Source organism: Larimichthys crocea, chromosome XII (genome assembly GCF_000972845.2).
Source record: "Larimichthys crocea isolate SSNF chromosome XII, L_crocea_2.0, whole genome shotgun sequence".
NCBI classification, from domain to species: domain Eukaryota; kingdom Metazoa; phylum Chordata; class Actinopteri; family Sciaenidae; genus Larimichthys; species Larimichthys crocea.
The window spans coordinates 4,950,379-4,972,067 of NC_040022.1; the positions used below are offsets into that span (position 1 = coordinate 4,950,379).

Genomic DNA, 21,689 nt, shown 5'->3' on the forward strand with positions numbered 1-21,689 from the left:
CAGAAGACAAACAAACAAACAAAAAGCAAAAATGCTGAATAACAGCTGAGCTAAGCTTCCAGAAATAACCCAGATAGTACCGGAAGTAAGACTTTTTTTATTTTGTATTCAAAATAAAAGTAGAATGGCATCAGGCAATGTGCCGTTAACACAGACTGTGATACAAAAATGATTTATATACATAATGTTATCATACTATATGTGTATTATTGACATGATATCAATACTGAAGTTTTAAATGTCATGATTATCATCAATTACAGTATATCACAACACCCCTAATATATACAACTCAAAACACAACTACTCAAAACAGTCAGAGGAAGGAACTGGCTTGTGTGATTGTATATTATATATTATTATAATGTATTATATAATTATTATTAGTAGAATTATCAAAAAAGGAAACATCATTAGTCTGACATACAATATGTAGTATGTAAGACAACTGGAAATCTAATCAGGACATACATGTTATATATGTTTAACTAGAGATCCACTGCACTTCTGCTTCATACAGTTCCTGGTTCTTGATAAGTGAGCAGCAGCTTTGGATAGTCGATTAAATATACAGTATATATGACTCGTGTCCATATTAAAATCCTGTTGCACTAACAACAGTTTCAGACTGGATGCAGGACTTATTACATAATAGGAAACAAGAGGTACGCCATGGTGCCATTTCTAAACCTCTGGAGTTCCACAGGGATCTGTGCTCGCCCTCTACTCCTTGTTGTCGTTATTAGTGATTTACCAAATGTGATTCAATCAGATGCATATCTTTTTGCAGATGTAAAAACATATTCAAAAAGATATAAACAAATTATTTAGAATAATTACACTGACACAGCTTACCTACATAACATGAGTGTTAGTGGTGGTTGCTAAAATTAAATCCAGAAAAATAATACTACATCCACATTTTGAATAGTAGTTAAGAGGGAACTACTAAAAATTACCACTGAATGATGACATTTCTTGCTTTTTGTTCTTCATTGTACATAACCTGTATACCACATATAAAGATATAAAGTAATATTATGAAAGTTTTACTTTGAAAGTTGTAACAGGAAGTGTCTGTGTGGTCCCGTGCTCGTGTGACGGTGCGGAGTCAACAAGAAGAAGACATGGCTGACCCTCAGCAGGACCGGGGATGAAGACGCTGTCAACACCTTAAAGTAAAAGCTGTCTGTCCAGGTGAGAAACACGCAGATAAGATATAGCGAGTGAGAAACAGGCGGGAGTGTGCGGGAAATGAAAGTGCGACATGTTTAAGACAGCTTGTTGCGATGTGTTTGCTGCGCTGTAAGAGCGCTAATGTTACAGACGAGACTCCGTGGTAGTCTGTGAGGAACGTTGCTGTTGACAGCAACACACCTGTGCTACAGGTGCTCACATTTACCTGAGTTTGTCTTTAAACTCTCACACTCTGTGCGTGAAGTGTGTTAGAGGAGGGAGTGTCCGTGAAAAAATAAAGTGCGTAGTTAAGACTCCGTGTGTGTGTGTGTGTGTGTGTGTGTGTGTGTGTGTGTGTGTGTGTGTCCCTGGACTAATTGTTTTAAATTATGAAATAGATTATTTTTTAATAATTTAAAACAGATATAAATGTGTGTACTGCTATAAAACTGTGAAGAGTAGTGGTAACATATTCATCTGTTGTGTTGTGCCACATTTTACATAACACTTCTCCATCATGTCAAATAATTAACCATGTTTTATCACTTTCCTCAGCATAAAGCAATGTACATTTTATTGTGTGACAGCTCCTGTATTGCACGTCAAGTCAAAAATGTAATGTGATATTGCAGAAAAGGTTTTTTATTTTTATATTTCATCAGCTCAGCCTACGTTATCCACAGTGTATGACATCTGTTTGTAGTCACGTTTGGTTGGAAAAGTCCTCGAAAGGCAATCTCTGAACTCATCAGCTGTCTTTGTGTACATTAATGTTTCTGGGAAGGCTTCGCCCAGATATCGCTCTTCCGCTACAGTAGAAGCTCAGAAACATTAAGCACTCATTCCAGGGCATCCTGCAGGATGGCAATTTACCAATTTATTTTTAAAAAAGTCCTTTACAATTGACAGTTGAGTCCAACATCACTCTTCTTTTAGCTTTTATTTGGTCTCCACTGGCTCTTTAGCTGCTGTTCACCATTTCATCTTGAACTGTTACTATTTCTGCTGTGTGCTACTGGGCAGGTAGTGTACAGATTGGTATTTTTTAATCTGGTGTGTTTCCTGTACACGTGACCATTGTGAGGTTAACTTGGACTAGATTAAGAGACGAGAGTTTCTTGTAAAAATCCTGTTTATTTGGAAAGCTGTTGGACGCAGCTCATCACAACGTGCTTGCACAGCGTCCTTGGCTTGGCAACGAAGCCTTTTTAAACATTTTAAAATGTACTTTTCAGAAAATCTTTTAAAGACGGAGTAGGCAAACCGCCTTGTTTATTTATTTAAGTAAATAACCTTTTAACATCCTAATATGAAGGTTATTTATGCAAATTAATCCATTTATAAAGATTTTTTAAATCAAGTGATTTAACGATTATGTTTATACACTGTAAAAGAGTTATTATTAAAGACTCAGGTGTATGCGTCACGCATACACCGTGCGTGATAGGCTGTTTTAGAGCTCAGAGTGGGGTGGCTCTGGACTTGAGGTAGGCCTAATGACATCTGGTTGCTCAAACAAGCCACTTGTAACGACACCTACCCGTCAATCAACATTACCACACTGTAAATTATGCATAACATTAAGCCCTAATGTAATTGGATTGTTTCTTTAAAGCTGAAAGCTGTCACTGTTTGTTCTTGCAGGTGTTTTATGTGGTCTGCACTATTCTATTTATGTGAAACACAACTGTAGAACTTAATGCCCTCCTCCTGCTTTCCTTCTCTATTTTCACACCACACTTTCTCCACGCGCAGACGCACACAGTTCCTCTTTTAGTTTTAGTGACTGCACTGCACACCGCATCACCAGAAGTTAGTTAGACCCATATGTGACTGCTGTCACACTCCAAGAACATGAGGACATTAAGGGATAGGTTCACAATTTGACCTTAAAACAAAGCCAGGTTGCCAGTTAAAAGGGTGAAGAGGTGTCTAACTGTTTGTGTTTCTTCAGGTATGGGGGCTGTTTCCAGCCACAGTGGGCAGGACGACAACCAGTCTATAATTTCAAAGGATGACAACAAGAAGGGGGGCTCCAACAGGAGGCGCAGCTCAGGAGACACTGTGGACTGTCCCTCCTGCAAGGGCACTGGACGTATGCCCAGAGGTAACACACACACACACACACACACACACACACACACACACATTATGTCTTAGAGCATCAGCCAACTATTATTGAGATAGTCATTATGTCTTAGAGCATCAGCCAACTATTATTGAGATAGTTTGTAGAGACATTGATGTGTGAAATCTGTTCATCACACCACATTGGCTCTTATCAGATCAATTTCTAATGTGAGCTACGTCCACGCTTAGTAGCTTTTCAAAATATCCGACTATTGATGGTAAATAGATAGACTGAAAATGAAAACCGTCAGTTAAACTCTGCCTGAACTATAGTTTATTTTACCGCCATCTCCAAAACCTGCAAAACCTGTGTCTGTTCTTTTAGTGCCTTAAAGAATATAACATTTGGAGACTGGGATCTTGGCAAAGAAGACTCATGCATGAGAATGCATGAGGCAAAATTAAAACCAGCGTGTCAGCTGCTATTAAAAATGTACCTCTGTCTGGCACTTGAACTATTATAAAAAACTTTTATAGTCTACTAACCACTGAAAGCACTTTACACATGCCAACATTTAGTCACAGATTTATACAGTGATCAAACATGCTCCTACTTATGTTTTGGTGTTGTTGCCATATTTGATATGAATCCATGTTCCATCTGTGTCACAGGGCAGCAGAGCGAGCTGGTGGCTGTCATCCCCTGTAATGACCAGAGGCTGAAACCCAGACACACGTAAGAAAGAGTTCCTTTTTTTCACGGTTCCTTTTTTCGTGATGATTGCGCATTACTGTAACATCAAATTCATGCGCCTACACTGATGGAGGCTAGACTGAATTCAGTGCTAATAAATGTCTAGAAAATCATTTCAAGTAAGAAACACCAGCAGTATGCTGAAACATCTTTCTGCACAACGTGGGCTTGAAGTCCAGGAATGTCAAAGTAATTCACATGCACGTGTCAGTACTTCATAACCGAGCGGCACAATGGTAAATATCCTGTTATAACATGGGCGTCACACAGGCAGGATTAAATATTCTTTATTTTCTTACATGAGGACAAACAGACTGCTGCAGTTAGCTCTCACACTAACTTGCTTCCTAATTAAACAGCGGAGCTTTTGCAAACCTGTGTAGGCCAACTTCTTTCCAATGCAGAAAATTTATACCCGTATAGAATCATTCAGCCCGTATTAGACTCATTCATATATTAGACGTTTCTGCTTCCATCACATCTGACATCATCAGAGGGAAACAATGTTTTTGGTTTGTGCTGATGTCACGGCTGCTGGTGCTTATTCTCCAGTCACATGCAGAAGAAGAGTGGCTAATGACCTGATCTGTTTCCTCCTCTCTCAGGAAGCTGTATGTCGCTGTGTCTGTTGGTGTGTGCCTCCTGTTCAGCTCCCTGGTGTTGTTCTTCCTGTTTCCTCGCTCTGTCCTCCTCTCTCCAGTCAGCGTCAAATCGTCCTTAGTTTACTTCATTGACGACGATGTCCAGATCAACATCACGGTGGGTAGAGAGGGAGAGAAGACTTTTTGGTTTATGAAAAATGAAATGTGAAAGGTGTGGACGGATAGATTGACATCATTTTGATTGTTTTATGTGTGTTTCCTTGTAGAACGTCCTGAACATCACCAACCAGAACTTTGCGACAGTGCAGGCCTACAACCTGACAGTGCAGGCCCTGAATTTTCACACGGTGGTGGGAACAGTGCTGATTAAGAACGTCACCACCATCAAACCTCTGTCTACAACAATGGTGAGACATGGCAGCTTCACATGAACAGAAAGTACCTTAGCCAACTAGAGATGTCACGATACCAATAGCCAATCATTTAGCAGCTGTGTAGTTCGGTTGCTCTAGTTGCCATGTTGGTTTGTTTACAAGGGAGTAGCATGCAGTGAGAAGCTGGCAGGAGTGTAGAGGCGGCCGCCATGTAGCAGAAACTTGCACCAGTAGTATAGTAATCCACAGTAGAATTTCTAGTATAGTAGGAACCATTACGATTTGGCACCGCGGGGTACCGTGGGTACCATGGGTATCGTGCAACTCTATAGCCAACACCATGTTATGCATGCAAAATGGTTGTGTTGCAATAGCTTGTTGTGGTTGACTGGTCGGGCGAGCAGCTCAGAAATCTACATCCTACTTATTCTACAATACTTTTTTTACTTTTTTTTTTTCTACATACAATTCTATGTAATTGTGATTAGAGAGCCTTGGCTGCCATGCAAATGTCATGATGTCAGCTACTTGCACACTTATTTTGTAAAATAAGTGTAAAAATAAATATAGTTTGAGAAATTCTCTCATTGTCATATTGATGAATGTAATCTGTGAGCAGTGAGAACCTTTGAAGTGAGGAATGGTTATGAGTTACACCTGCCTCTTTTCTTCCTTCCAGTACTCCTTTGTGACCCCCGTCAAGCTGACAGACTCTGGACTGAGGTGAGCAACCACTGTTACTTGCTGTATGGTCGTGATAGTACAACTAAAGCTGTGTCTGTCAGTAAACTTTAAATCGCAGAGAAACTGGACGAGTTTTGAAACATTGACTAGAACGGCCACGTATAGCTCTGGTGGTCATGCCGCACACGTAACGCAGCGCATACAGGCCCGGTAGAATTTGACGGTACCATTCTGCTAACTGACTAAACCAGTGTTTCTCTAACTTTTTATACCAAGTACCACTTCAGAAAACAACAAGTACCACTATCAGGACAGAAGATTATTTGTTATTTTTTACTGTTGTTGAATCCTCAATGACACCAGAGCTCATCACGTGGAAAAGGGGAATTCTTGAGCCGCACTTCTCTTCCTGTTTTTTTCCATTTGGAGCCACGGTTATAGCATTTTGAGCGTTCATTTTATCTTGTTATATTACTTACTTACCTTACTTCACTAATCCTGGATGGATCCACCATTGTCACTACGTGCATGAACACACGACGACGAATCAGGCCGAAACTAATTATAGGAAAAGCAAAGCTTATTTAAAAAATGTGATAAAAATGCTTTGTGTACAAGATCAGATGAGCTGTTGGTTTTGAATTACATGCACACTGCACAGTGGCACAACCTGTTATACTAGCAAGCCTGGTTACAGAGTTCACTTTGTGTTTCTGGGACACATTATGTTTGTGTAAACTCAGTTCAAAGCATGTATTGTCATTGTATTGTTTTTATTATGGTATAAAAATTAGACTTCCTCTCATGAGCCATTTCTTATCACTCTGTCTCTCTGCAGTAACTACTGTAAGACACCTTCCTATCCTGTCCACATTCTGTATCTGCACCTACAGTAAGTATTTTCATGTGATCAGGAATGTGTCTTTGATTTGTGTAATAGTTTTTTGTGTTTGTAATTTGAGTAACTGCACATTTGTTTATGAGTTTGCACGACTAAAATGTAGTTTCTGCATTACTACCAAATCTTGTAGCTCTGTGTGAAGAGTCCCTGCGGGAATATTTTATTTTAAATCGAGCTCATCATGCATATTTCTAAATAAAGTTGTATTGTATGAAAAATTCTCATACCAACATACAAAAAACTTATTCTTCTAGTATACTGGTCACTTTATGGATCTCTGAGTGTAGGGGAACTTCATTGACCTTCAAGCATTTAAACCATAAATGACATAAGAAATGTCCAAAAAAGCTTTTCTATGAAATCAAAACACTTGAAAACAAAGTATGAATATTCCTTGCGTTTTCATTTGTGTTGACATCTCTGCTTGAATCTTTAAACCAAAGTTATTCAGTGATAATCTAAAGATGGTTTCACTGTGCTCCGACTAATGCCAGAGGACAGAATAACCATCTACAGAATCTGTGTTGACTTCTGGCCTAGTATGTGCTGTGAACCCAGAAATCACATGACTCTTAGTGAACAGATTAAACAATTCTCCACAGTGCTTCAGGCACATGCTTCAGATTGGATGTGGGAAAAAAAACTTCACTGTGTTTGCTCTATTTGATTATACTACAACGATTAACAGTGTTACTCCATGAAACATTCAGGAGCAGTGTGGAAAGTGTTGCAGATTTCAAGAAAAACCAAAGAAGTTAGGCAGATCCATTCTGTGCAGTGTAAACGTGGCTGTGCACTCCTGTAACGCTTATGTTTTGTCTTGTTACTGCAGGATGACTATGACAGTGTACTACCTGGTCCACTATGAGCAGCTCTCACTGGAGTCGTACGAGTACATCGACTGTGGAGCAAACACCACCGTACCACACAGTATGCAACCCCCACCCCCCTGATAAACTCAGAGTGGAATATTTGTGCCTGGAATGTTTTTTTTTTTTTTTTTAATATCTCACCCTATCATATCTGATGAATCTGAATTGTCTAGATGAAGAATTGACTTTTTAAACCCTGTCCTACATCTTAACGAATGAATGAATGGAAGAAGGATGGATTCAAATGCACCACTCTCGCCACCCCAACTGACATCTGTACAGTTTTACAGATAAAATTGCACAGAGGAGGAAAGCCCAGAGAAAATTTTGAGGCTGAGTGGATGATGTTAAGAGGCCAAAGCCAACTTTAAAGCAGTGAGGAGACTGAAGTTGGAGCAGAAATTCCACCCGTGGACCTGAATATGTTCTGATTTCAGCTGAAAGTCGTGAAAATGTTGTGATTGTTTGTGTTGCAAATCACTATTCAGTAAGTGTAAGTGCATCAGCTATATTTTGTAATTTTTAATGAGCTGAACGGAGCTGAACTACAGTAGATGTGTCTAATAGTAGTCTCCAAGTGAAAAATTGCACAGTAACTTTTTTTGTATGGTAGAAATCCAAACAACTGAAATTATGGACTATATGAAACTTTTTATTTTATTTTATTTTTGTGCCTTGTAACTTCTAATCACAATATATGCCGTATACCTTCAGGGTATCAACATGATTGTCCACAGTCGTCAATAAAATGCTAAAACACACATTTTAAAGCAGCACTTATATTTTTACATAAACAATGTAAATGATTTATCAGATGTTAAAGGTGTTGGTACAAACAACAGGCAATTATCACCAACTCTCACACTTGGCTATTTAGTGTCTTTTAGCCCATTGTTTTGGTCCTAACCACAAAGTTTTGTCAGCATTGTTTCCAGCTGCAGCAGGCAGACATTTGTACACGACCTGCCCAGCACCAAACAGCAGACTGACAAAGTTACTGACTAACTGGTTAACATTTAGCACCTAAAGCCCCAGACTGCTGTCGGGAGTTGGTGGAGACCAAACCCGAGCCAGTCAACACAACCATCTGTCCCCATCCTCACTAGAAACTGGAAATGTCTTCTGCATGCTGCAGGAATTCTGTTCTCAATAAGCTCTTCATGACAAGTAAACTGACCGTCACGAGTAAAAGGAGTCCCTTTAATGTTCGAGCTTGGCCTGTCTGAAGTCCTGCTGAGCCAACACATTATTCTAAGGTTGTGTGGGAGTTATAGAGAAGAATGTGAGCCAACTGAGACCAAACCAAAGTCCAAACAGATTTTATTGGGCCATTTGGTTAACACACCATGTACAGTGCTTTGAAAGAGCAAAATACATAATTCTCTACAAGCCTTACACATCTTAGTGACTATGATTTTTGCATATTTGTCTTGACATAATGGCTCAAGCAAACTGGATTGAGACCATCTTTGAACAGTCATTTTTAATTCTCGCTACAGATTCTCAGTTGTATTAAGGTCCTGGTCTGGAGCTGGTCTGAGACTTAACATTCTTAAACCATTACAGTGTTGCGGTGTCTGGCTCTAGTGTCACCCTGCAGGAAGGTAAACCTTCACTTTCAGACTGAAAGAATTGCTCTGTATTTGTCTCCATCCATCTAGCCTTGCCCTCACACCTGACCAGTTTTCTTGTATCTGCTGATTAGCGTGATGCTGTCACCGCTGTGTTTTCACTGTGGGGATGTTGTGCAGTGTTGGATTTCTGCCACACATACCGTTCTGCACCAGGGACAAAAAGTGAAGTTGGTCTCATCTGACCAGAGTTGCTTCTTCTGCATGTTCGTTGTGTCCTCTCCAAACAATGCCCCTCCAAACGGCTTTCCTCGCTATACCACAAAGGCCCTGATTTGTGGAGTGCACCACTAATAGTTGCCCCATGGACAGATTCTCTCACCTGAGTTAACACTGCCTTCTTGTTTGCTTTGATGATTAGTGCTCTCCTTGCCTTCGCTTGGTAGATTTGCTGTTGTTCTGAAAACAATGGCTGTGGTTAAGGCTTTCACAGCAAAGGCAGTAAACACATATGAACTCAAAACCTTTTTATTTGTTTATATTTTTGAAAACCATCTTATATTTAAAATGCACTGTCATGTCGGCGGGTGGCAGTGATGCACACAGTTTGAAGTCACATTCATCCTGTTAACTTAGAGACAATCTCACACAAAACCAAATTCAGAGTTGCCGTCGGTCCAGTAATCCAGTGAGGTTATCGGAGAACAGTGCTGTCACTCGTCAGTGACACTTCCTCACCACTGCTGTTTGTACTGTAAGGACTGTAAGATAAACAGGCATTATTCCTCTATGTGCAACTTTACAAGTAACTTGTTCTCCCCAAAGACAGGTGAAGCTTTATCAGTCACAGAGAGCAGGGTAAAATTATTAACATGACACAGTACTGATACTTACAGAGTATCTGTTCGGGATCTTGGTACTGTGGTGGGCAGAGGTCTTCAGGTCACCCTTGCAGTGGGGACACTGACCTTCAGCTGGAAATGACATGAAAATAAGGCACGTTTAGCAAATATTTATTAGGTTAATGCTGCATTAATAGGTCTTTTATAACACTAGATGATGGCAGTGTATAATGTGGTTCATAAAGCCATAGCTTGGCTCTAGGATGAGAGGAGTGAATTCTTAAAGAGTTACGAGGTTGTCAGGCAGCTTGCAGGGACTACGATATTTGATTTCATGGAACGTATGTAAGAACAACTTGTCTGTGAGTCCTGCTCGGGATGTTATGCAATTTGTGTAATGTTTTGTATGATGTCAACAATGCACATAAACATTCCCATAAGTAACCTTCCCATACCGGGAGTTGAACCCGGGCCGCCTGGGTGAAAACCAGGAATCCTAACCGCTAGACCATATGGGACCTTAACGCTGCCACCTAGGGTGAAGTATCAAATGATGGGTGGCTATACAGTTTCACTTTGCACTCATCAATCATTTCCAGGAAACCAGTAAATCTGTGGCTGCTGACATCTGAGACACACAGCATGTGTGGAGCAGCTTGTGTGGCCCTTCATGAATCCTTCAGCAGACCTCCCTCTAATGAGAACACTGTAGACCGTGACGGCTGACCTGCTGTTGTTTGTATTGTGTTGTGTGGATAGTGTGGATATGCATGTGTGTGTGATCAGGGTTAGTTAATTAATAAACTAAAGTAGGGAAGTAAGACTTGGAAAAACGATGCTGGGTTTGAAATTTGACAGGTTAGGTAAACACAAAAATTGATGCAATGAACTTCTCCTGAGGTTCTGATAGTGAAGAATGAGAAGAACAGTGGTTGACATAGTTGTTTAAACTAACACAAATAAAATCTTCAGTAATATGCTATTGGACTAATTAGCTGGGGGACTTGCAAGAGAGTGTGGGCCTCATTTCAACATGGGAATTGTGTCTGGACAGCTTCTCTGGAACAGGAAACATGTAAATACAGATGTAAATGCGCATTGGGTGCCACATGGAGCTCAGGTCTCTAGAAACCAAGAAGACCAGTGACTCAGTGATTACTCTTGCAAAGTCAATTGAGACATTTTCTCAAACTTGACAAAGAAGATCTGTCCTGGTGTCCTGTTTTCAGGCTGAGCTGTGCTTTCTTACTTCCTCTGTACTTCCTTATTTCCTCTGACAGCAACTTTAAAGTTGCCCTTCTCTTTCTTGAGAACAGTTGCCTGTTTTAATGTGCCAGTATTTCACTGTTTGGATCGAGCCGCGCAACACGATTCCAGCCAGTCATGGCATTGGATTTCTCCATAGTCAATTACCCTACATTTAAGCATAGTCATGAATTAATCATTTGTAGCTGGGCCCTGGCTGTGGCTCGTCTGTGTGTGTGTGTGTACATCGTTTACATTGAGGTGTTGTATGTAAATGTTGTGCTGTGTGTGTTCTGTGTCTGACCACTCGAGTGTTACAGACTTTCGAAGATCACAAAGATATTCATGTAGTGGTGACAGAGGCGTCAATGACACCATTGTTCCGTGTGTGTGTAGAAGCAGCATGATCAGAGTATGGGGTGCTTGTGTGTGAACAGCTGTACAGTAGTCATGTTTGGACATGACTCAGTGGACGATTAAATGTAAACAGCTGTTTCTCAGGGACAGAATGGTCTCCCTCTATGTTGGGATACAGTTTGTCATGAGCAGATACAGTATCATTCCCACTGTTAACGTGGTAGCAGATGAGGGCATGTTTACAATGTTTTTTTAAATTTATTTAAAGCTAGATACATTTATTTTTTGGCCACTTGAAGACAGACAAACAAGCTGAAAACAAATCATTTAACATGCAGTACCTAAAAGTTTTAATAATAAACCTGTCAGCAAGTCAAATGTTCGCTAATAGAAGTCAGTATTTGTGTCAACCTAACCTCCGTAAACAGATATCTGCATATGAATGCAGGTGACAGACTGAGATTTTGGCACCAGAAACTTTCTTGTTTCCATATCTAGCCTGAGTAGTTTACCGATCTTATTTGAGCAGGCTTTGGTTGCAACAGTTCACATGGAGACCAAAAGAGTCGGAACACATTGGTCGAAATGTGATCTAGAAAGCTTTTTATTTCCTTTTTGTAGTTATTATCTACATTTATATGCAGATATTTGCTCTTCATCATTCTCTGTGTCATTCTCTTGTATCAATAATAATCGGACAGGAGAGGAAGTCACAGAAATATCAGTTTTTGCCCCCAAAGGCTCAATCATCAGATGATAGCTGATGAAGACTGAACAGCCCATAAACTTGGAGCTCTAATAACCTGAACTTACAGGAGCCTTGTGAAGTGATGTTTCAGATATACTTCTTTTAAAACACAGCAGGATCAACTACTGTAAAACAGTAGGATGAGTGGAGAGGGTTGTAATCCACAAAGAAAATATTAAGACTGATACCTGTTTGCTCTTGTGTTGTGTTTGATTCAGTTGTACTGTGGTTGGTCTCAGAACCCGTCTGCAGCAGCTATAAAAAGAGAAACTGAAATCATCAAATACACATAAACAAGCAAAGTTACAAGAATATGCCAAGCTTTATGGCCAAATAAATAAATAACTAATAGAGACTAATTCATCTCTACTTTACTTAATTACAAAACATCACTGAAATCTGTGTCCTGACATGATGGCATTATCAGTTCACATAATACAACATATTTTTATCCTACACGGCTACATTATAACATCAGTGTTTATTGCTCTTTCCTCTGTTGGTTTATTGCTATCCATTTTTTGTGTTTTACTACCAGCAACTATCGATCAGTGGAGTACTGTGATACCAGCATCAAGAATGGTATCATGCTGCCTACATGCATGCTGCCCATGCATAAAACATTGCTCTATAGCACTACTAGTGGTCAAAAACTAGGATAGGATACCTTTAATTTCTCTTACATCTCAGATTTATTCCCTTCTTGTTGTAACAATCTGACATTTTGGATGCATTTTGATTTCATTAAAAATGTAGGGTTCTATTTTTGTACTAACCTGCCTATAAGTTTTTTTCAACGGGTATCTATTTATTTAAAGTCAAAGTTACTTAAATAACTTCAGGTCTTACAAAATAAAAACAGGTAACCATGAAACTGAACTAAAACAATTTTATGTCTGAATGCATCCTGGAAATCAGCAACAGGATACAAGCCGTCAGATTCACACAGGAAACAAGTTTGACCCCATGCTGGGGTGTCACATGTCCCTGATCAGTTTCCAGTCAACCCCGCTGTTGTTCAATAATAAAGTAGACCAGACAGACTGCTGGATCACGGTCAACACAGTCTAGTTTTGAAAGAAATGGTTTTAGATTCTTAGGTTCACTGTGGACAATCTTGACTTAATGTCACTGACAGACTGTCACATTTTTTTCAGTTATTTCACTCTCACTCAAACCAGTAAGTACATCACTCCTGCAAATACATCAAAACATCTTCATTGATGCAAATATTTGCCTGTGGTGGCACTGCATTATAAGATTATTGGAAAGTCTTACAGGAGAGTAATATTAATATTAATTTAACATACATTTCCAACAAATAGACATTTATATACATTTAAAAATACAATAAATCTAAGTACGGGCAAATTACCTCTAATTGTAATTAAGTATCAGTCACAACTTAGCAGCCTCCTTGTCAAGAGCTGTCACAACATGTTTAATTTACCTGCTGTTTGTCTCTGGCCATCCTGCGGTCCAGAGCACTCTGACGCCGCCTGGCCTCCCAGTGCATAGCTGACATCCTGATGTCGAGCAGCTACAGGAGACATAAACATTAAATCAATATTCAATGTGGAATGATCTGACTTTGTAAAGTGTGTAAAGAGCCACCCTCTCCTTCAGCACTGCTTTGGTCTCTACCAAGTCCTCAGAAAAATCTCTGTTTAACAAAGGCAAGAAAATCTTAAATGCTGTGTTTTAAAGGAGTAGTGTGTAGGATTTAATGGCATCTAGTGGTGTAGTTGCAGATTGTATCCACTAAAGCCAGTGTTTGTTTTGTCCCTTTTGGGCTACTGTAAATAAATGTATTTCAGTATGGTGGACTCCATGAAAGAAGACCTTCTGCATCTGTAGATATAAAAGGATCATTCTAAAATAACAATTCTTATTGTGATCATACAGTCCCAAAAACATAGTTATACATATAAGATTCTGTAAATCGCACACATTGGACCTTTAAACCTAAATATAAACAAATTGTACCTGTTTCCGGTCTTCCAAAATGTCAAAGTATTGCTTTAAATCTTTTCACAGCTTGTAAGTATTGGCAGTGTCATCGTGTGAAATATGTGTTAATTAGAGTGTTGATGATGTTGTTAGCACATGATGATATTCAAGTGATCATGATGTATTTGCCGTTTTGTATGTTGTATCAAAAATGGAATAGAAACTACACCCATCTGGTTCACACCTGCGCTGGTTTGGTTTTGGACCACACTTCAGTGAAAGTGTCAGCTAGAGAGGCCAGTGAAACACTTTGAGTCTGGTGTTAAGTTCCTGGTTAATATTTAGCAGTGTGCGTCATCACAATTACAATAAGATATTTTGTTCTGACACCACAAGAATATTTAAACATCCACCTGCTTTCTCCATGTCTGCCTTCATTATATCTATCTGATGTGACCAAAGAGTTACCTGATACACTTTAACTCCCAACCACTGCCATCACTTACCATCTCCTCTGATTACTGATCTCTTTCCTTTGTTACCTTCTCTCCATGCACTCCTCTCACCCGGCACACACTGGATACCTTTTGGATCTATTTTGTTCATATGATGATGGTTATTAAATTTTGTTATTGTAACGTGTGTGTAAATGCTAAGCCTGCATGGGTTTATGATGAATGTAAACCAGACACAGAATGTGGCACATACATTTTGAAATGATAAATTCTAAAACTTATGTCAGATTCACAGACCTTTGTGTCTCTAACAAAAATTCTACTACATAAAAAGAAATTTATGAAAAATATCTCTAAATTGTACGGAAGTTTTCTGTTGTTGTTGTTTTTTTGTTTGTTTTTTTGTATTTTATGTTTATGTAAGTATACAAAACTGTAAAACTACAGACATTACCTGGAATTAACAACAAAATGGTTATTTTAAGTATTGTGCCAATAATGACAAGTTACAATAACTCTATAATTGGTACAGTGTGTTTTCCACTTTCTTAAATTACATACAAATTTATGTAAAAAGACAAAAATTATCTGTAAATATTAAATATGTGGCTTTTATATAAATGTTCAAATCTTCGAATAAATTCACATTTTTATTTGTAATTTTGTTGTGAATCATGGTACTTTTATCCATTAATGATTTTTACAGCGTATATTACTCATAAACCATGTGATTGTAACCTTCTGTGGAAATCAAAGTAAAGATTTATCAATAATCCAATCTATTTCTAATAGAAATAAAGGCATTTGATCAACTGTAGACCAGAATATTTTGTGTTTTATTTTGTAAACCATTTCATGAAAATATGACACATACAGTCAGTCTAAAGTCTACTAACTTCAATAAAAGATCTTTGGTGTCTGAGTAAACATAATGTAACACACTAATATATTTTACATTAGGTATATCTTTCATATGTCTAATGTATTTAGGTGAGGCCCGTTACCATTGGATAAAACATGTGATGCAGTGATGTGGAAGAAATAATGAGCGTTTACTCACCAGACTGGAGAGAAAGCAGCTGTCGTGGCCTCAGTGGAGGACTGGTGAAGGCTGAGGTGTCAGTCTCTCTTTACCTCTCTCCTACCTCTGACCTTGTTAAGTGGAGTTTCCAGGCAACATAACGCTCTCCTGGGCAGCTTCTGTAAGAGAGAGACAGAAAGGTAGAGTGGATACAGTAAATCGTTGTTTGCCACCTCCTGTGGCTCACCAACAATGGTTTCACCTCACTGTGTTTCTTTTTATGTTATTTGCCTAATCCACACAGTAACTAATGGACCTTTAACAGACTCATATATACAAAAGGATGTATTAAGGGTATCTACTGACAATACTGACATGCCCGTACAGTATGTACATGCTCATACTAGCCATGAAATATCCCTTTTTATCCCTCAGATATGTATTCAGTGAAGTCATTATAACACAGAATGAGGACTGTGGAGGACAAAATCTGCAATAAATTGCAGTGTAGAGCCAAGATGGAAAGATTTACACCTTAACTGCAAACCTGCAACTTTCCTAAACAAGAACTATCAATGACACCCAGCATTTGACAGAACTCTTACATTATTAGTGCCATTGTTTATCCAGTGATATCCTCTCCACTTCTCTTTTTTTAACTGAATAAAGTAAGAGAAATATATAAATAACATATATTTTCACTTTACGGATATTTGGTTGTGTGTTTGTCTGTTCATCCATGAGGGCTGCCATTCCTTCTGCGGACAACAGAGTGCGCTGCTACCCTGTGCAAGGAGTGAATGGTGGCCTGTGTGATGGAAGAACTCATTTGTAGTGTAAAAGATGTTTTCTTTTTATTCAGGAGTATCTACTTTACAAACATATGACAATAGTTTTCAAAGACACCGATTATTAGACAATACATTTTTACTAGAACACAAAAAAACATGGCTTCAGTCTGGGTGACAGGACTACTGATGCCAAAGTTTGACTGATGCACACATTTGTACAGTACTTTAAGCCCACAGTTTGCACACATTAATGCAAGAAATATAATCCAAAAATACAGTGCACATTATTCTGCAGTGTTCTGCATCATGAGTACTTTTGGTGCTTTAACTATGTTTCGATGCTAAAGCTTATAGATACTCATTTATTCACTTATAATTGAATACTACTACAATGTCACAATTCCACCACTGGTCATTGTAATAAAGCCCCCTGTTAGTAACTGTCTGATTCTGGTGCCAATGGCAACACCAAGGTAATACGTTTTTCTACCTTACTTGGAAATATAGTCTGTTTTTTACCACGAGATCTTACATTTTTATTTAAAATTATATGCAGCTGTGCAGCTGACTGTAAAGGACATCCAAACATTATGGGTGAGAGAAAGAAATGGAGAATTAGAGGCCTGTGATGCTGGAGTGACAAGACAATTTTACAATCTGCATAAAATCTTTCATTCAAGCTCGCTCCTGTGTGTGTGTGTGTGTGTGTGTGTGTGTGTGTGTGTGTGTGTGTCTAAAGCTTCCATTATGCTGATATAATCAGTATTACATCAAATCAAATCATCTGACGGCAGCATGATTTTATTCAAATCAGGACTGTACTGACAAAAAAAAGGAAAGAAAGAAGAAAAGATAAACTGTGTCTGTCCCGATGATGTTTTTCTTTCTGTCCCGTCATAACACTTCCATCATTAATGTCAGATGTCACCCGGCAGTCAGTCAGCCTGGCTCCAGTCAATAGGTCATCGCTACTTTCACACACACCCACATCGTTATCATAATGAGGGTCGGGTATCAAGGAAAGAACTACGTATGCGATTATCATGCAAATCAATACAGAAGACCCATTATGTCATAGATGGCCCATGATGAGCGCCTGAGATCTAACCTGTGCCATTACAGCTGCTTTCATTTGAACACGCCCTGCTGTGAGCTGAAGAAGCATAGGGCTTGTGGGAAATTGTGTTCACCAGTTTCTGGTTTTGGTGTTTACAAATGATTTTAAATGAGGTTTCATCGCCTCAGAAACAGAACCGAGAGGGTTTGGCTTCACTTTGACTCTCTATTGGTGTGGGGAGGGGGGTGGAAGATGACGTTTCACTCTTCTTCTTAAGCATCATTAATATTTCATTTGAACCCTCTCCCACTAAGAATATAAAAAAGTACACTGATTTTCTACATTTATTTAACAACTTCATTTTCTTCAGCTTTGATTTGCATCCAAAATCATCTTGAAACATATGATGCAAAACAGTTCAAATAAGCCCCATGTTGACCAGCTGTGATATTAAAATGCTACTTACATGTTACTTATGTAATAATGATATTAAGCCATAACATATAATGCACATAGCACTGAGTATGGCTGCTTTAATATGTGATACTCTTACATGCATTTCCAGCTTTGGTCAAGTAACCAAATTTAACAAGCACATTCATATATTGAAGCATGTTCAAATAAATCGTCTGAAAAGATGCAAAGTGAAATAAAGTGTAAAGTGAATAAAATGACAACAATATCAGAGATAAACCGGTGATCATGAGGGACTATTTCTCTTCCATTTTGACTGGGTGTCCCTCCTGCTGCTGTTACGTCAGCAGCGGGGGGTTGGGAGTGTTTTTACCGGCGGCTCCAGCAGCCTCTCTCCTCAGTCTGCTCCCCGCTGCTGCCACTGTTCATCGGACAAACGGGACGGTAGCACCGCGCCACACGCTGCAGCTCTGTTTGGATTTATTTCACCCTTAAAACTTGGATATTATTTGGAAATTCATCGCGTCGCCACAATGTTGGCTGATTTGAGCAGCTTGTAGGTGCTGGCGGGTGAGAAACATGAATTATTTCACACGTAAAATGTAAAAGAAATGCTGCGCGTGTTGACTTTGTTGGAGCGGGGATACGTTCACGGCACCAAGTCCTTAAACGCACCACAGGATAATATACTTTACTCAATTTTAACTCGGTAACTCAAGACTAACTTATGTTTTTTTACTAAAATGTATCAAACATGTTTAAAAGCATGTGTTATTTCTTCGTATTATCTCTTTTTGCTCGTGTTTGACGCCGTTGTTCATACAAACGGGAGTGCCTGTTTGGGTTAACTACTAACCAGCATTAGTTAACGAAAGCCGGGACAGCCACTGCAGGACTTCTCCGGTCTTTTGGACCTCTCGGTGGTCTTTCCAGTTCTGTGCACGACACAGCTAGAAACCAGAGAACACTACAGCTGCTGATTGTGCCTTCTGCCGTGCAAATGCAGCTATTCATCGTGAGGGACAAAAGCTTAGCAGCAGTTTACAACACACGGTTGTTTTTTTTTTGCACACAGACGCTGTAACTAACCACTTAAAACTAATTAAACCCGCAGCCTGTATTGAAACTGTTTTATTTTGAAAGGTCACTAAATGTAGCAGTTCTGTATCATTTTGTCCTTTTCCCGGTGAGACAGCCCGTCTAATTACTGACAGCCCAGGTTTCTTGTGTAAAAAAAGAAAAAATAGCTGACTCATGTTTTCCTCCCCCTCTCCTCTTTTCTCTCAGGTCCTCAGTGACTGCAGCCAGTGGTCTACCCCTCCTCACCCCTCCACCTCTCTATTTTCCTGCACCAACCTTTGAAGTGAGGCCAGGAGTGTGAACTGCTCTCCAGTCAAACCTGCTCCCCCTGTCCCTCCTGCCATCTTCAAAGAGTCTCCAGACACACACACACAGACACTCACACACTTATTTGGCTCCAAAGGACACAGGAAAACAGTGAGATAGTTGGACTTTAAAAGGAAGGCCCGCTAAAGGATATAACACCGTCCCATAAATCTTTAGAGGGATTATTCCACGTCACAGGATCTAAACATGGGGAACCAGCTAACAGAAATTGCCCCCACCACCCCGTTCCTCCCCAGCTTCCAGTCTTTACACGTAGTGGTGATCGGTTTGGACTCTGCGGGGAAAACCTCCCTCCTCTACAGACTCAAGCTGCGGGAGTTTGTCGAGACGATCCCCACCAAAGGCTTCAACATGGAGCGGATTAAGGTGCAGATGGGGAACTCCAAAACCAACACCACTGCGTTCCAGGTATGGGACGTGGGAGGTCAGGAGAAACTGAGGCCCCTGTGGAAGTCATACACCAGGAGGACGGACGGGCTGGTGTTTGTGGTGGACGCGGCCGAGACGGAGCGCATGGAGGAGGCCAAAGTGGAGCTCCACCGGATCACACGGTCGGCGGAGAACCAGGGGGTGCCCGTGCTGGTTCTGGCAAACAAACAGGACCTGGATGGAGCCATGTCAGCTTCAGAGGTGATTATTGCGCACACAGAAAATATGGCAGCAATATGGTTGAGGTTTGAACTGTAGTTTAGATAAAACAGTATTTGAAGATGATCTCTATAGACTCTGTTGAATCAATATCTGGACTTTTGTTTGGTTTTATAGGCCAAACAATCCATAAGTAGGTCTGTGCAACACACCTGGTTACTTCTTGGAGTATCAATGCAAATACATCCAAACACAGATTATTTACAACTGCAAAGCTGACATTTAAAGGCCCCATGTTTTACACTTTTCCGGTCTTTTATTTTGAAGTCATCCATAAGAAGATGCATTTGTGGTAGTACCTTTGTAGTCTACATCTCGTCTTTCACCCTCCTCCTTGGAGCTCTAACTTGAACATGTCGTTTTGTGTTGTGGTTTGTCTCGTTAATATTAATGAGCCCCTCTTTTGATTGACTGACTGGTTTTTGAGTGATACACTACCAGGCAAAGCGCAGGTAACAGACTGTAGTCTTCTCGGATGGGGGGGATAACCAAATGTAAATGAACTTGTACATGTGTTCTTTTCCCTGGATCATGTTTATGTCATAGAAACCAGTTCAGGGCTTAATGTGCTCAGATTTGCTGGAATGAGTGTCAGGTGTTGACCACATTTTTCTTCTGCGTTTCAGGTGGAGAAGGTGCTGACACTCCACGAGCTGAGCTCGTCTACACTGCACCACACGCAGGGCTGCTCGGCACTGGACGGTCAGGGCCTGCAGCCCGGCCTGGAGAAACTCTATGAGATGATCCTGAAGAGGAAGAAGATGCTGCGACACAGCAAAAAGAAGAGATGAGGCGGTGGCACGGAAGCAGTGCTAGCGATCAAGATGACTCTTTGAACCACTATTTGTCTGAGGATGTTCTCTGCAGATATGTCTGTGACACTTTTGGAACTTCAGTCGGTGAAACCGGAGGGAAACCTGTCAGTCACTTCAGACAGATTGGGATGTCTTCAACCAAATTGAAACTGTGGCTCTGAAGTCGGTGCCAAATGTTCCCACCTCCCTTCACCCTTTAGACATTTGGGCAGACCTGCTTCCTTCGGGATTGTTTCTGCTCTTGAGCACTCCTCCCTCTCCTTATCTCCTCTCTTTAAGGAGCTCTGCAGAGAGACAATAGAGCTCCCGAGGGGACAGCAGAGGAAAACCTGTGCAATATATGATGAACGCTCACTGATGCACTCACTCCATTATTGAAGGATTTTGTACCACTACTTGTCCAAACTGTAGTGCCAACAGAAACCTGCAGGCCTGACCCTTGCATAGTTCCTGTTCCTTTCACCAAGTTTCAAATGTCACACTTTACTCTAAATCGTTATGTTGCATGATGTTCACCCAAACACCTGCTTGGGAATATTAAGACAACACTTTTGTTGATCAAAAGAAAACTATTCTGATTATTCTAGTTTAGTAACTGCCCAGTGTTCAGTTAGTTATGCCATTGGGTCTACAGTTAAGATGTGCCACCAACATGACACACTCAGGCTGCTGAATCCAGCCATGCAAGTTTAGATTGTTTTTCACTCTCCACCAAAGTTGTTTGCTTGTCTCAGTTCGGTGTATTTCAGGGTTGGTTGGTTGGTTGGTGAGTTCAAACAAGAAGTTGTTTTTACATTGTGTACATTTTTGTTTTGTAAAATGTCAACATATGAATAAATTATTGAGAAACTTTGGCATTAAATTCTGGGAGCACGTCTCTTTATTGCAAGTATATTTCATAATGATTTATGAGAACTCGTCTTGAGTTGTAGGAA

At 40.0% G+C, this 21,689-nt stretch overlaps 2 protein-coding genes and 1 non-coding gene across 3 annotated transcripts; 2 read left to right on the forward strand and 1 right to left on the reverse strand.

Moving 5' to 3' along the window:
* Nucleotides 1–1,072: 1,072 nt before the first annotated feature.
* Nucleotides 1,073–8,194, forward strand: LOC109141892 (transmembrane protein 106B). Its single transcript, XM_019273948.2, has 8 exons — nucleotides 1,073–1,197; nucleotides 3,131–3,283; nucleotides 3,919–3,982; nucleotides 4,606–4,759; nucleotides 4,869–5,009; nucleotides 5,656–5,699; nucleotides 6,499–6,552; nucleotides 7,394–8,194. Exons 2-8 carry the CDS (start codon nucleotides 3,133–3,135, stop codon nucleotides 7,512–7,514), a joined length of 729 nt encoding a protein of 242 aa, XP_019129493.2. The 5' UTR covers nucleotides 1,073–1,197; nucleotides 3,131–3,132; the 3' UTR covers nucleotides 7,515–8,194.
* Nucleotides 8,195–10,292: 2,098 nt separating this feature from the next.
* Nucleotides 10,293–10,364, reverse strand: trnae-uuc (transfer RNA glutamic acid (anticodon UUC)). Its single transcript has one exon. It is a non-coding gene; the product is annotated as a tRNA-Glu (tRNA).
* A 7,888-nt stretch (nucleotides 10,365–18,252) lies between these two features.
* Nucleotides 18,253–21,616, forward strand: LOC109141894 (ADP-ribosylation factor-like protein 4D). The gene is made up of 3 exons (XM_019273950.2): nucleotides 18,253–18,454; nucleotides 19,172–19,921; nucleotides 20,566–21,616. Exons 2-3 carry the CDS (start codon nucleotides 19,478–19,480, stop codon nucleotides 20,728–20,730), a joined length of 609 nt encoding a protein of 202 aa, XP_019129495.1. The 5' UTR covers nucleotides 18,253–18,454; nucleotides 19,172–19,477; the 3' UTR covers nucleotides 20,731–21,616.
* The last annotated feature ends 73 nt before the right edge of the window (nucleotides 21,617–21,689 follow it).

What these genes read in the sequence shown, in the direction of transcription:
- LOC109141892 (XM_019273948.2), top strand. Translation starts at nt 3,133, where the DNA reads ATGGGGGCTGTTTCCAGCCACAGTGGGCAGGACGACAACCAGTCTATA. An exon ending in ATGTCCAGATCAACATCACG is followed by an intron (nt 4,760 to 4,868) that starts GTGGGTAGAGAG and finishes GTTTCCTTGTAG; the next exon opens with AACGTCCTGAACATCACCAA. An exon ending in AACCTCTGTCTACAACAATG is followed by an intron (nt 5,010 to 5,655) that starts GTGAGACATGGC and finishes TCTTCCTTCCAG; the next exon opens with TACTCCTTTGTGACCCCCGT.
- LOC109141894 (XM_019273950.2), top strand. Translation starts at nt 19,478, where the DNA reads ATGGGGAACCAGCTAACAGAAATTGCCCCCACCACCCCGTTCCTCCCC. An exon ending in GAGCCATGTCAGCTTCAGAG is followed by an intron (nt 19,922 to 20,565) that starts GTGATTATTGCG and finishes TCTGCGTTTCAG; the next exon opens with GTGGAGAAGGTGCTGACACT.